The 15316-nt window shown below is 50.8% G+C and overlaps 1 protein-coding gene across 1 annotated transcript in view; it reads right to left on the bottom strand.

Annotated features, from left to right (window-relative positions):
- Window positions 1-15316, bottom strand: part of FLT1 (fms related receptor tyrosine kinase 1) — a 205037-nt gene that overhangs the window by 11017 nt on the left and 178704 nt on the right. Inside the window, exons 21-27 of the mRNA XM_019971466.2 lie at window positions 13128-13284; window positions 12583-12680; window positions 11308-11430; window positions 9489-9600; window positions 7803-7902; window positions 3623-3728; window positions 2995-3137 (exon numbers count right to left, since the gene is read on the bottom strand). Of these exons, the coding sequence (XP_019827025.2) occupies window positions 2995-3137; window positions 3623-3728; window positions 7803-7902; window positions 9489-9600; window positions 11308-11430; window positions 12583-12680; window positions 13128-13284 (839 nt within the window). The remainder of the gene's footprint in view (window positions 1-2994; window positions 3138-3622; window positions 3729-7802; window positions 7903-9488; window positions 9601-11307; window positions 11431-12582; window positions 12681-13127; window positions 13285-15316) is intronic.

The following is a 15316-nucleotide window of genomic DNA, read 5'->3' as shown; positions in this document are numbered from 1 at the left end:
GGAGTGACCTCACACCTTTTGAAGCTGCAGGTTCCTGGCTGCGTGCCCCGGGAATCCCAGCAAGTGGTTTCTAATCACTCATATGGCCCTCACTGCACTGTTGTGAACAAAACCCCACAGGGACCCTTGAGGGACTCAGCAGTGGCCAGGCCTCTGGTCCCTCAGGGAGCCAGATGACGTCAGGCCGAGAAGAGCCCTGAGTTGTCATCTGGTCTGAATGTGACGGAGGGAGGAGACGATGCCCAGAGAGGTGATGTGGCTTCATCAGTGTACAGCTGCTGCTTCTGAAAGGCCATGACCCGTGAGGGCCGCACGGCCGATTCAGTGGTGTATATCCAAGCACCGGTGCTGTCTGGTGTATCCAGCCCTACGATTACAGATCGGGAGGAAGCAGTAGTAACTGGATGACGTCCTTGTGACTGTCTGCTGAGTTCGGTGGCCCACTGTACACACACTCACCTGAGACCCTGTCACCACCGACAGGGCCCATCTCTTAGGCAAGCGCCCTGTCTGGCAAAGGCTAAGCAAGAGGCTGGAAGGGCCCGTGTCAGTTTAATACTTCCCTCCCCCATGTCTGACCTGATCTGCCTCTGCTAATTTATTATTCAATCCAGGCTTACTTGTCTCCTCTTTAAAACAATGGATGACTCATCTGGGCTGGTCTGTGAAGTATGAATCGGTCGCTGACCTGTGACCCAACCCCACAAATCTGCACTGGCCATTGGATTTCTTCCAGGCCTGTCCCAGACTGTCAATCCTCCCAGTTCTTCCCTGGCCTGCCACGCGTGGCTGAACTGAGGTTGGTGGTCTAGGAGGATACCTCCGTCCATCCATCCTAAGTCGCTTCACTAGCGCCACCTGGGAAGCTCACTGCAGATAAAATTGCTAGGAGGCCCATAGAATAGCCTGAAAGTCCTAATTCTGGTTCTGACTGATTGCAAAGGACAGTGACAGAGCATCAGAACACCTGGGTTAGAAACTCTGTTCTGCCGCTTTCCGACTGCATGGTTGTGGCAAGCTGTCCTCGGTAGAGCTTTAATGTCTCCATCTGTGTCATAGGAATAGTACCTCCTTCCTAGGACTGTCTTGAGGAGGTGATGTATGCAAAGAGCCCAGTGCCGTACCAGACCACAAAGCATATGTCTTGCTGTACAGTAAGTCCCCTGCATGCGAAGTTATGAGTTTTCAAAGATAACGAATGTGTGTTCGCATGTCCAGTGGTCTAAGTTAGTTTACCTGTCTAGCGTACGTTGCTGTGTGCATGCCTCCTCTACAAGTGGCTGTGCTTTTGTGTGCTTTAAACACTACTGTTCAGTAGAGCGCTGCTGCCGCTGCTGCTGAGTTGCTTCAATTATGTCCGACTCTGTGCGACCCCATAGACGGCAGCCCACCAGGCTCTGCCATCCCTGGGATTCTCTAGGCAAGAACACTGGAGTGGGTTGCCATTTCCTTCTCCAGTGCATGAAAGTGGAAAGTGAAACTGAAGTTGCTCAGTCGTGTCTGACTCTAGCGACCCCATGGACTGCAGCCCACCAGGCCCCTCCGTCCATGGGATTTTCCAGGCAAGAGTACTGGAGTGGGGAGCCATTGCCTTCTCCATCGGTAGAGCACAGTAGTACACTATCCTTATATCAAGCCCAGGATGTCCAGAAGCAAGAGGGTAGATAGAATTGAATCCAGCAAGGAATCAGAAGCTGCCATCAGTGTGACATCGCAGCTGGCCCTCCATCTCCTACTGCTGATGACCCTTCAGCTCTACCATCTCCCACCTCTTCTCCCTTCTCCAGCCAGGAACTCTTCTTGCCTGTTCACTTGATGCCAGCCCCTATGTGCCAGCTGTTCTACTGCACTAGGTACTGTAAGATTCAAAATGTTTTCCTTTTTGTGTTTGTTATATATTATTTGTGGGAAAAGTATTATAAACCTATTACAGTCAAGTATTACTGTAATAGGTTTCCAGTAATACAGTATGACTGTATTACACTGCAGTACTACGTGGCCAATCGTGTCAGTTGGGTACCTAGGCTAACTTTGTTGGACTTACTAATAAACTGGACACTCTTGGAATGGAACTCGTCTGTATGTAGGGGACTTACTATAGTGAGTGGAACATACGCGTCACTACTGCCACGAAGGTGCTAACCTTATCCAGCGTGGCCACTTGGTGTATCTGCCTCCCCTCACCCCTTCTCCAGTGTCCTTTGAGCTAACAAGAGATACTGTAGTTTGTCAGGTGAGAAAACAAATCCAGTTTGTTTTCACTGTATTGAAGGTATCATGAAAAAAGTCAAGGTCATCGAGGAGGAAAAGATGGAAGAGTTCTTCGGGAGGAAGATAGACTAAAGAAATGGAAGGAAATGCAAGGTATTCTTGATCGGATGGTGCTTTTAAAAAAGGTGCAGAAGACATTTGGGGACAATAATGGGAACTTGAAAACTTAATAAGAGGAAGAGATTATCAGTTTCTTTGTGATAATTTTGGTGTGCTGGCACAGGAGAACACCCCTTACAAGATATATGTGCATGCTAAGTTGCTTCAGTCAAGTCTGACTCTCTCTGTCCCCATGGACTGTAGCCCAGCAGGCTCCTCTGTCCGTGGGATTCTCCAGGCCAGAATACTGGAGTGGGTTACCATTTCCTTCTCCATACAAGATGTATACCAAAGTGTTTAGAGGCAAAGCATTACAATGGTGTATGTCCTCTTTCATACACACACACACACACAGAATATAGGCTCCTCTGTCCGTGGGATTTTTCAGGCAAGAATACTGGTGTAGGTTGCCATTTCCTCCTCCAGAGGATCTTCTCGACCCAGGGACTGAACCTGTGACTTCTTGTCTCCTGCATTGGCAGGTGGATTCTTTACCCACTGAGCCACTGGCAAAGCCCACAGACAGACTAAGGCAACATGTTACAGTTGAGTTTAGGAGGTGAACTTTTTTTTTGTAAAGTTTGAAAATCTTATCAAATGAAGTTGGAGAAGAAAAGATCTTACCTGACATTATCAGAACTCCCTGAATTAAACTTTGGAGCAGAAATATCTTCCTGGAAGAAGTCCTCGGAGAAGGCAGGTGTCGAGTACGTAAACGCAGTGTTGCCTGTCAGGATGGCGTTGAGCGGAATGTAGTCTTTACCATCCTGAAACAGCAAAGGTGGAGCTCTGATCACACGCGTTCTACTCCAGCCTATTTCTCTGCAGCACTGTCTCACTTCAGCTATGTCATTTCCATAATCTTGGTTGTGTTTTGAGATGATACTTCTGCATATATGCACTTTTTTGTTTGTGTTTTTGCTGGTGATCTCAGCTATTGTTGCTGTTGTTTAGTCACTAAGTTGTGTCTGACTCTGGCAACCCCATGGAGTGTAGCCTACCAGAGTCCTCTGTCCATGGAATTGTCTAGGAAAGAATACTGGAGTGGGTTGCCATTCCCTCCTCCAGGGGATCTTCCAGACTCAGGGGTAGAACCCATGTCTTCTGCATTGGCAGCTGGATTCTTTACCACTGAGCCACCAGGGAAGCCCGATCTCAGCTGTTAATAGCCACTAAATAACGAGAGACAAGGAAGACACCCCTTGACTAACATCAAAGGCATCTGGCCTTCTGATAGTCTATATAAATTTACCTGTTGTACATTGGCCTGAAGCAGGTCACCTAGTTTTTCCACAAGCTCCACAAATCTTGGCCTTTCTTTTGGGTCTTTGTGCCAGCAGTCCAACATGATCTGGTAGCTGTTGGGTGAGAGGAAAATAGAGACGGCTGGAGGCGGTAGTGGGTACATGGGTTACCATACATGTCAGCAGCGGGGTGGGCGTTGTCATGCGTATAAAGATGATGCTTTTTGCAGTATGTAGTGTTCACTCTGTTTAAATTGTGGGTACACAGTGTGATACATAAAAGGCTGCTTGGGCCAGGTCTTGCTTGGAGTGGAACTTATAGACATGGAGGAAGCTGGGAGTGAGGAAGGGACTATAACTCTGGGGTGTTGCCCCTGCTCCCTGGGCACACAGGATGGGGGCTGCCGTGCTCAAGGTTCCTTCACTCTCCCTGACCTGAGAGACCTCCCTGACCTCTCCATGCCTTAGAGTGGGGGCTCCAGGCACATGCCCCACCCAGGGAACCTGGGCCAGCCTGCCAGTGGCCAGTGGCCTAGAGGAACATAAGACAGTCCCATGTGGATCTCACATTAAGGTGGTGGTTCAGTAGCTAAGTCATATCTGACTCTCTGCGACCCCATGGACCACAGCACGTCAGGCTCCCCTGTCCTTCACCATCTCCTGGGGTTTGCTCAAACTCATGTCCGTTGAGTCGGTGATACCATTCAACTAATCTGTTGAGACAGGTGCAGAAATTCTGCAGAGGCAGGTGGTCACAGACTCGAGTCTTGGATCCTCAGCTCTGGTATAAGGGCTGAGGCAGAGGCTGGCCTGAATCTGCCTTATCTTGTCTAAGGCTCCCTGGTCTCTAGCAAGAAACAGACTCTCAGAGGCTATTGGGAGAGCAGTTATACACACACACACACACACACACACACACACACACACACAGTTGTATATACATTTGTTGTTGTTTAGTTGCTCAGTCATATGCAACTCTTTGCAACTCCATGGACTGTAGCCCATCAGGCTCCTCTGTCCATGGGATTCTCCAGGCAAGAATATTCTCCAGGCAACTCCAGGAGTGGGTTGCCATTTCCTTATCCAGGGATCTTCCTGACCCAGGGATTGAACCTGCGTCTCCTGCATTGGCAGGTGGTTTCTCTACCACTGAGCCACCGGGGACACCCAGAAAAGATACATAGATGTTCTATTGAAAATTAGCCAAAGCAAGAAAGGCTTGAACCGGGCAAAAAAAGGGAGGTGGGTCTGAGAGTTGGCAGCATTTGGTCAAGAAGAGGCTGCAGGCTTATCTCAACTAGCATCGTGGAGGAAATGCAAGAGCTGTGAGCAGGGTGCTCCCAAGTTCCTCTCTGCTGAAACCAGCCAAAGGGACCACCTACAACTATTGCTGTTTTTTATTTTGATCCCTGGTTTCTGATTTCCAATCCTTTTGCCTAAAATTCAATGCGAATCATCTCTGCAAACACCAAAGGAAAAGAAAGAAATCAAAACATTCATTACTTCTCCTCCTCATTGAAAGACATCTGATCAAACAGGCTGTGGGCGAGGAACCAATGACTCAACATTAAACCGTTTTACATCACTAAGTAAATAGGTTTAATAAGAAAAAGAGATACCAGTTACACCCAACCCCACAGGCCTTCGCAAAGCAAGCTAGGGGTGAGGGGGCCTGTGGAGGGAGCTTCCTGTCCAAGCTATCACCCAGGCTCCCAAGTGCACATCAATTTAGGTCAAGTTCAGGTCACAGGACCCAAGTTCTGAGAGTGCACGTTATCCTTACCCACGTCTTCCCGCTATTGGTACAAGCAATGTGGAAATGGCTCCATCAGCTTTCAAATGCTTAAGGTTTGAATTTTGGACTTCTTTTTTTAATTAAAAGAAAATTTTAAACACTGAAAACATTTTATATTGGGGTATAGCCAAGGGCAACCCACTCCAGTATTCTTGCCTGGAGTATTCCATGGACCTGAGCCTGGCAGGCTACAGTTCACGGGGTCGCAAAGAGTCACACATGACTGAAACAACCTTGCATGCGTAGCCAAGTAACAATGCTGTGGCTGTTTCAGGTGAACAGTGAAGGAACTCAGCCATACGAATACTTGTGTCCGTTCTTGAATTCTGGACTTAACAAACATTTCCCAAAGCCACTGCTTTTTATAATTTCTATAAGAAACTCCCTAGAATTGAGGAATTCTCTCTAGCTCTAAGCTGGGGTACAAGTGCTCTTCATATATAAAGATTTGAAGCTTTCATAAAGTCCAAGGCCATGTGGGGCCCAAAGTTGATGTGAGTTGTTTTGGACCAGAATAAGTATAAGAACTGGAAACACACCCTGCAGGTGTGCAGTGTGGTGCTGGGGGCTCTGGACTCAGACTTGGTTTGCATAACTAATTAGCAAAGTGGCAAACCACTTCTGTGTTCTGTGCCTTGGTTTTCTCATCTGTACAACGGGGATAATAATAGCACCCACTGCATAGGCTGTTATGAGAATGAGGTAAATGGGTATATGTTAAAGTGTTTAAGATAGTGCCTGACTCTTCATAAGCACTAAGTAACTAATAAATAATAAACCTGTTAATGACTGCAATTGTCATTATTGTTGAAGTTGAAAAGAGAAGGGGGGCAGCAGGATGAGATGGTTGGATGGTATCACCAACTTAATGGACATGAGTTTGAGCAAGCTCTGGGAGATGGTGAAGGACAGGGAAGCCTGGCGTGCTGCAGTCCATGGGGTCGCAAAGAATTGGATATGACTTAGCAACTGCACACCAACAATTATTACTGTTAGTCACTAGGAATTTGCTCTTGTGACTTTCAGATTATATGGAAAGTGGGCAGAAATATTTAATTCAAAGCATGAGTGAACATGTCAGAGATATTTCTTCTAAGGAACATGGGGTATGTTCCTAACTTGACAGTCCTGTGGTCTAGGGAGTCTGGAGGACCACCTTTCTGTCCGTCTCCTCTGTACGTAGCTAACTAGTCACGACACTTCTTAGAGGCTAGCTCCATCGCTCATTCAGTTCAGATGGCGATTCCCGCCCACCTGCCCCCAATGCCGTCTGGGGTCTTCCAGTAAGATTGTAGCAGGGGAAATACTTAAATCGCAAAGTGCAGAGTCCTCTCATTTTAAATGAGAGAAAGCCCTCCTGCCTTTCTCTCTCTGCAGCCCGGCCGGGCCTGGGGCTCACCTGGCTGTCTCCCCAGCTCCCAGAAGGGCCTTGTGCTTTCCTGGCCAAAGCACCACACGCACCTGACGAGCCCGGGCCCCTTCTCCCTCTACGCTTGGGCTGCTCCCAGCCCTGCCCTTGTGGCCCGAGTCCTCGGGCCGCCTCGTCCCAGGTCTGACCTAGCTCGTCTCTGGACCGTGAAGGAAAGAGAGCGGCCTTGCACTCTGGCCAAGCCCCACTTCCTTCGTTCCCTCTAGCTCCTCCTGAAGGCCATTGCAGGGCTCCCAGCAGGCCCCCGCCGTGTGGGTGGGATGGGAGGGCCCTGCAGGAAAGGCGGTGCTGCTGTGGGGCGGGGGGACGTGGTGGTGGTGGGGCTCCCCTGAGTCCTTGATGGCAGCTGGACACAAAACTGCTGGGGTCATCACATTCCTGCCCAGGCCTCAGCGTGCAAAACAGGCCCAGAGCTTCAGGGAAAAGTGTTTGCATGGCGAGTGAGCACTTGTCCACTGGGGAGAGCTGTCAGGAAGGCCCTGGGCTCACAGGTCCAGCCAGGTCCTAATAGGAGGCCTCTTTCCCTCCCGTCTCCCCTGCATTCCAGACCAGCCCCTACAGATCCCTGCTGTGGACAGGGGTCAGCACTGCTCCCCTGCTGGCCTCCACCCCGGCTGCCTGCCAAGCCCACTGGTTCCCAGTCTGAGCCACCCCCAAGGTCTGGGCCCCAGCTCCTGGGTGGTCTGTTCAGGGTTTCCCAGGCTCACACCTGGATGTTGTGTCGGGGTGGAGGGAGGACCCGGGTAGGGATGGTTCAGGACCTGAAGTCCCACTTCTGGAAGATGCTGGGTCCCCACGGGGGTACTCAGGGGCATCCCTGGAGACAAGGGTTGGCCTGTATCTCCCAGGATGGGGGATTCTGAAACTCAACAGAGCGTCCCCTTCCTGAGGAGGCCTGGTGTTGGGGGGAACCGTGGGGCATGGGGGTCTGGGTGGGAGTAGAGGGGCTGTGGGGGAGGCTCACATTTCAGGCGTGGCATACTCGGGTGCTCGCATCCTCATCCCGTCCTTCAGGCGGCTACAGAAGTCCTCGTCCATCTGCACCCCCGGGTAGGGGGACCCACCTGCAGCAGGGACGAGAGAGCACAGGGCGTGTTATGGCCTTGGGCACGTGCGGGCCAGTTCAGTGTCTGTCTCCTCCTCCGAGGTGATGGTTGGTGGCAAATTCCCAGGGATGGGAAGGGCCCTTGGCACACAGCACGGCCACAGAGCAGCTGGGTTGGCCCCATGGTGCTGGGTGTCTGATGACCCCTGCCTGGTTCCCAGGGCTGCTCCTGTCTGTCTGGTCAGGAGAAAGGCTGGTGTCTGAGGGCCCCCCACCCCCCCCAACCCGGAGAAGAAACTCTAGACAAATCCCATCCTTTAGAGACTCATTCGTTGGGATTTTAACTCCCTGCTGCTGCTAAGTCACTTCAGTCGTGTCCGACTCTGTGCGACCCCATAGACGGCAGCCCACCAGGCTCCCCCGTCCCTGGGATTCTCCAGGCAAGAACACTGGAGTGGGTTGCCATTTCCTTCTCCATTTAACTCCCTACTTTCCTGTAAACCTCATACAGCATTGAGCAGGGGGAGGGGCAGTTGCTGTGATGGGTCTGGGGGAGGAGGGTTGGGAGCCGGGACTGGGCGGGCTGATGTGAAGGTTGAGGGGCTGCCCACGGGCCTGGAGGGCCAGAGGAACCGGGACTTTGCCCTTTTGCCAAATTTTCTGGCCAGGATCGCAGGGAACAACCCTTCTTGGAGGGATTTGTGGCTGGGGATGAGCAGGCCTCCGTATCGGCCCCAGCCCAGACCTGGCAGCTAGTCTCTCTCAGCGTTTGTTTGTCTGTACCTTGGAGTGACCGCAGCTGGGAGGAAGCAGCTGGGTGCGTGCGGCGCTGGCGCTGTGTCCCCGCGGGGCCACTGCAGCCGCCAAGCCACTTTCAAAGATTGCAGGCAACAGGTGCCTGTCATCGAAAGCAGGGGAATGGTTTTCCCACATTACAGGAAGCCAGGGATGTTACTGGGTGACTTTTATTTGCTCTGAGAGGCAAGTTTTTGGCAAAGTCTAGAAAGACTCTTGGCTAGACCCGGCCGTTCGAGGGAGGCCTCGGAGCATCAGCTGTGCGTCTGCAGCCAGATGTGGGCGCCGGACGCATCTGGCAGCGCAGGCCTGGGACCAGGTTTTTAGTCACCGCAGTGCATGTTGGTGGAAGCTGAGTGCACCCGCACACAACCAACATTTCTGCCGTTCATCCTGTGTGAACCAGCTTCTGGGGCCAGCCATGCTGAACAGAGGCAGGGGGTGAGCTGAGCTTGTTGGGTCTTTCCTGGGAAATTCTGCAGGGTTTTGGGTGGAAGGATGCAGGGAGCAGAGAGGTGTGGGTATTAAAGATTCTGGGTGTTTGAGGAATTTAGGACAAGGGAAGGGAATTAGGAAGACAGGGAAGGGGTAGCCAGATTGGCTGGAGGTAAGTGGGACTGGAGATTGTATTCTAGTCAGACCTCTCTTGCAGCCCCCTGTGTGTTTTTTTTGTGGTCCAGGCACGTATGGGCACACCACTCTGAGCCCCCGCATGGGTTTTAGTGGCTGCTTCAGCCCAGGTGATTCCCTAGAGGAGGCGGACGCTCAGCTCTGGGCAGCTGTCCCCTCTCCTCCTGCCCCTAGACTCACCTAAGGAGAAGATCTCCCACAGCAGCACTCCGTAAGACCACACGTCGCTCTTGGTGCTATAGATCTTGTCAAAGATGGACTCGGGAGCCATCCACTTCAGAGGAAGTCGTGTCTGGAAAAGGGCGAAGGGAGGCCTTGAGCAGGAGGGCATGCAAACAAAGCACATTTGTCCCGAGCAGCCGGGGGTCACCTCCCAGATAACGCTTGGCCTTAAATCATTTCCCGGAGCAGAACGGTTTCCTAGGATGGAGAGTGCACATCAGCCTAAAGTGTGGCCCTGAAAGTGTGCTGTGTTCATCCCTATGACGGGCAGTAACTGTTTAGTAAGCCCTTCCTCTGTGCCCAGAGCACCCGACTCTGTAAGAAAGCCTCCTTCCTCAAACAGCCTGCACTCCACGTGGACCTGGGAAAGAGCCCTGCGAATTACGCAGTTGGCCAAAATGTTCCTTGGGGTTTTTCTGTAACATCTAATGGAAAAATCCAAACAGACTTTTTGACCAACCCGATAGAAGGTATCTGGGAAATCGATCATTTCCAGGAATTTTTCTTAACAAGGAGGAGTTTTGAAAGGCATTACGATATAAAACACAGGATTTTAAGTCATTGACTGGAGGTGTGGGCAAAGGTGTGGAAAAGAAGGAAGGTGATAGTGTTTAGGGCCCCGTGTGACTGGTTTTGAAATGGGAGTCCCAGTGGGTCCGGCCCTATGGCTTTATAGGGATGGAGATTGACAGGGACCCTGGGATGAGTCGGGGACAGAGAAAAATAGAGCGGGGAGGGCTGGGGAGAGGCTGAATGATGCACAGGAGAGAGCACAGACACCCACCCAGGTAGTTGCCATCTTTGTAAGTCAGGGCTCTCGAGGAAAGCCTGTTGTTGTTTTCCTTTTAAAGAAACTGGGGGGGACTCCCCCAGCGGGGTCCAGTGGTTAAGACTCCAGGTTTCCGATGCAGGGGATGTGTGTTCCATCCCTGGTCAGGGAACTAAGATCCTGCATGCCTGGAAGTGAGGTCAAAGAAAGAGAGAAAGAAGAGAGACAGGCGAGCGTGGTTCTCAGACTAGAATCCTGGGACTGGCTGAGTCCGCCACACCTGAAGAGTTGTTAGAGAGAGGCACCTTCTCAGGCCCCACTCAAGACTTTGGAATCAGTTTAACAAGCTCTCTGGATGACCTGTGTGCTCGCTCTGAGAGCCAGGAGCAGAGAGTAGTTGTCTGGGCCCAGACCCAGACATAATGAAGCCTTCAGGGTAAAGGCCAGAGGGGAGAGGACACGGGAGGTCAGCTCTAAAAGTGGAAATAACACTTATCGCCAGAGACGGGAAGGAGGAGAGGCCAGTGTGAGCCAGCAGAGATGCTGGGCAGGAGGGCGGACCCGAAGGGGACGTGATTTCCTCCCCAGTGAGGTCATGTGGACGGCCACCCCCACCCTTTCCTGAGACGTGTACACCTGCCGAATCCATCACCCAGCTTTATCTGAGGGGAAGAGTCCAGGCTGTTCTCCCAGCTGCCTGGGGAACTCCCTCCGGGGGGGCAGAGGAGGGGCTGACATGGGCTCGGCAGGGCTACTGACCAGCGGTCAAGGGTCCAAGGGACAGGAGCTGGGCTGGGGCCAAGGGAAGGACCGGAGGAGGAGAGCAGGGCCTCTCTGGGCCCTGTGCGAGGACCCTCGGGTCCAGAGGCCGTGGGCCAGCCTGTCTGCACAGTCTGTTGTTTGGGGACCTCTGCCGAGGAAATGTAAATATTTACCAAGGGCTTTGGTCTATGGTTTAGGAATGATAGGGCCCCAATGAGTCAAACAAACATCAAACTTTGGACTTACATCTCCTTTTCTCACATAGTCGGGGTTCTTATAAATATCCCGGGCAAGGCCAAAGTCACAAATCTTCACCACGTTGTTCTCAGACAAAAGTATGTTTCGTGCGGCCAGGTCCCGATGAATGCACTAGAGTAAAAACAGTGTCATTATCGATGCTGTCTTAATCTCATCCAGGAATTTCCTGAGCCTTCTCGCTGTTCTTAACTCGGGGACTCATGTCACATGCTTCCTTTACACGAAGGGACCAACTCTCTGTGCACATGGCGTCGCCCCAAACATGAAGCATTTCTCTCTACAAATTCAGACCCCTTGGAGGCCCCCAAGTCAAGGAGTGCCCCGAATCCTCTCTGCCCCGGTGCTGCAGGATGGCATCATGTAAACAGAGCTGGCCGTCCATTCTCCCAGGGAGCTCAACTTGCCCATAGCCTTTTATCCTGAGCTGCTGAGACCAGATCACCACCCAGCTGGAGTGTCCTAGGAGGACTCCCCTGGGATGAGCTAACAGATGTGGAGTCGTGTACTCTGAGATTCTGACCAGTTCTGGAGGCATGCTAGGGGAAAACATGGAGCATGGATGCTGGGATCATCTAGTCTGAAACCCAGCAAGCTCTTCCCCTAGAATTAAGATCTACCCACTGGTACCCTACCCACAAGGCTTCCCTGGTGGCTCAGACAGTAAAGAATCCACCTGCCATGCAGGAGTCCTGGGTCAGGAAGATCCCCTGGAGAAGGGAATGGCAACCCACTCCAGTGTTCTTGCCTGGAGAATCCCATGGACAGAGGAGTCTGGTGGGTTACAGTCCATAGAGGTTGCAAAGAGTAGGACATGACTTAGCACTAACACTTTCACTGGTACCCAAGAGTCATTTCTCAAACCTCCTCACTCACATCAGGACAGACTAAGGAGTGTGTTGTGAAGTTCACTCTACGTTTAAGGACCTGTTGTTATTTAGTTACTAAGTTGTATCTCACTCTTTTGTGACCCTACGGATGGTAGCCTGGCAGGCTCCTCTGTCCAGGATTTTCCAGGCACGGATGCTGGAGTGGCTTGCCATTTTTTCCTTCAGGGGATCTTCTGACCCAGGAATTGAACCCACGTCTTCTTGAGTGGCAGGCGGATTCTTTACCAATGAGCCACCAGGGAAGCCCATTTAAGGGCCTACATACTAGCAAATATGAGGAAAAGTGAACTTATAGCAAAGGTTTGTGCTTGCCCGTGTGTATATCCACACATCCAGGCCGAGCAAAGAAGCAAAACAGTGAAGAGTGAGAGCTGACCTTTCTGGAGGACAAAAACTCCATGCCTCTGGCCACTTGAAAACTGTAAGAAATCAGATCTTCCATAGTGATGGGCTGCTTGTAGAAGTCGTCAAAATCTGGAAAGTATTAAAACCGAAGCTGTTTGTAAAGGCTCTTGTCAGGCCACCAAATCCCAGTTTATTGGAACAGCATTAGCAAAACATAAAACAAACCAACAAACAGATCAGAGTTCATCTTTGAGAGCATTTCAGTCTCCACATGAATATCCAACATTTTTCCAGGCCTCTAGCCCGGTTTGCCCAAGTGTTGGGGGGGTGGGGACAGGGGGCAGGAGGATGATCCATTAAGACAGAAAGGCCTGGGGGGAAGACAGTTGTACAGTTCCCTGTCAAAATTAGTAACTCTGGAAATAATCTAAATTCAAATCTTATCTCCCCAGGACATTAGCCTTTGAGTCTCTCACGGATGTTTATTAGGGTGATAAATAAGAAAAAAATTTCAGAGATGCACAGTGTGTTGTAAAAATATCTCAGACTGGAGGACAGGAAGGAATTAATACCTACCCTCCTCTTCCTCAACATCACTGAGACTTTTATCTTCCTGAAACCCGGAGCTCGCGAAGCTCTCGCTGCTGGTAACGCTGTCTAGTCTTTGTTTCTCGCCCTGCTCCAGGTCTGGCTCCATTTTTTCTTTCTTAGGCTCCACGTGTAAGGCTGCATCCTTTTAAGAGACCAAGGAAGACAGTGATGAAAGGGACGGAACAGCAGAAGGGCGACTGGGCCCTCAGGCCACCAATTGCCTGTGTTGGGAGGATGTCCTCTGAGAGGAGGGCTAGTAAACTAGTAGCCCGGCTGCCCCCTGGGGGTGGGAAGTCTTCCACTCTTGCCTGGGCTTCTGGGTAGCATCTCAGGTGGGATAAAGGAATATTCACAGCAGCTGCTGTTTACTGAGCACTTACTCTGCGAGGCAGCACACTGAGGGTCTTAGGTACACTTTCTCATTTAATCTTTCCAACAGTTTTACAAAGTAGCTCTTACAATACATGAAGGAATACATTCAGAGAAGTCAAATAATCAAAGTCACATGCGGCTGATAGATGGCAAAGCTTGAACCCAGGTCTGGCCAACTCCATTCTGTGCCCGTAAGCACTTTTCCATCCCGTGCGCCATCTTGGGAAAGATACGGAATGATGGAAAAGGGTTCCCAGTCAACCCGAGACCACGCTTTATAATCCCCAGTGGGAGTAATAAGAGAAGGCTGCAGTTACCAATGTGTCTGGTTTCCTTGGAGAAGGAGGGAACGTGACCATTTCTTCTTCTCCCCTCCATTCAAAGATGTAGCCTGATCCTAACAAAGGCAGAAAATGCCTTTCATTCTGAACTGGGCATCTGAGCCCTGGAGTGTATCCAACTCTTTCATTAAGTGTGTGATCTTGAGCAGCGAACCACCTTGCTTTTCTGGGACTTCCTTTTCCACATCTGAAAAGCTCTATCATCTTATGTATGGACTCACAGGAGTTGTTGGGTTTGGGTGGAACCAGAAAAGATGGGTATCATCTTGAGTAATTCATCTAATTGCTGTGACTCTAGAAACAGCACTCTCAGTGGCTTCGTGAGTCCACCGTGTACCTGGCTCAGGCAGGGGTGGCTGTAGGGGGACTGGGGTTCAAAGGCGTCCCCTGAACCACCTGGCTTTGTGGCCGGGCTGGCTCCCCATCCTTCCTTGGTTTTTCCTGGAAGCATCACTACGTGGGAGTGGTCCGTCCACTAGAGGGCGTAGTGGGAGCAAGCAGAGGACAGACACGTCAGCTTCAGCCCCCAAAACCTTGGAAGCGCAGAGGGTCTCTAGGCTCCTGCCCCTAGAAAGAGACCCTCTTGTGCCTGCCGCAGAAGGGAGTTAATCCTCAGAGTGAACCCCCGCTGCCATCCAGGTGACCTACCTGAGAGCAGGTAAAGAATGTTAACTCTGGTTACTGTCTGGCCCTGAGGCAGTTAGATTTGATTCTGCTCAGTTGGGGACTGAAATTTTATTTCCCACAAGATCCTTTCCAGGACAGAAGTGGGCAGGGGAAGGTGCTGGGGTGAAAAGTTCTTGACTCTTTGGCGAAGCTCCAGGGACCGTAACTCAGACTCCCCCACCCCACCCCTGCTTCCCCACTCCCGGTAAATGGTATATTTAGCTCTGCTCATTGGTAACTGTTTCTGGTAAATAAAGGTTGATTTACTGAACTTTTGGGACTCTGACAGAATCCATTGGATTTATTACAAATAATATTTAAAGATCCTAGTGAATTTATTTGGAAAATGAAATATCCCATTTCGATTCAGCCTTTCGGTTTTTCCTTCACCTTCTCTGTATATGTCTTTAGGTTCCAAATGTGAAATACAGCTGTGTGTTTTCCACGAAAACACTGAGCTCCACCAACAGGGAGGTGAATCATTAAATATAGCCTGAGAAGGAAGCAGGCTCTTCAAACAAAGGACGTACGAACGCAAACGTTCCATCCTGCCCAGGTCCCTGGGGTATTCTTGCTGGCTTAGTTCTTCCTGAAGCCAGCCCAGGATTTCAGGACTGAAGAGAAGTTGTACAACTCTCAGCCCAGGGTACCATTCTCCACTTTTTCTTATGTTTTTTTCCCCTCTTCTTACCCAGGACAGTGCATGGAAAAAGTATTGAAGGGACATTAGAAGAGCTGGGTTCTTTCTCCTTGACTTTATCTTTTGCCAAGTTCATGTCCTTAAGGCAATTGCTG

This window comes from Bos indicus, chromosome 12 (genome assembly GCF_029378745.1).
Source record: "Bos indicus isolate NIAB-ARS_2022 breed Sahiwal x Tharparkar chromosome 12, NIAB-ARS_B.indTharparkar_mat_pri_1.0, whole genome shotgun sequence".
NCBI classification, from domain to species: domain Eukaryota; kingdom Metazoa; phylum Chordata; class Mammalia; order Artiodactyla; family Bovidae; genus Bos; species Bos indicus.
Note: the sequence above shows the minus strand (reverse complement) of the source record. Positions and strands in the feature narration are given on the sequence as shown.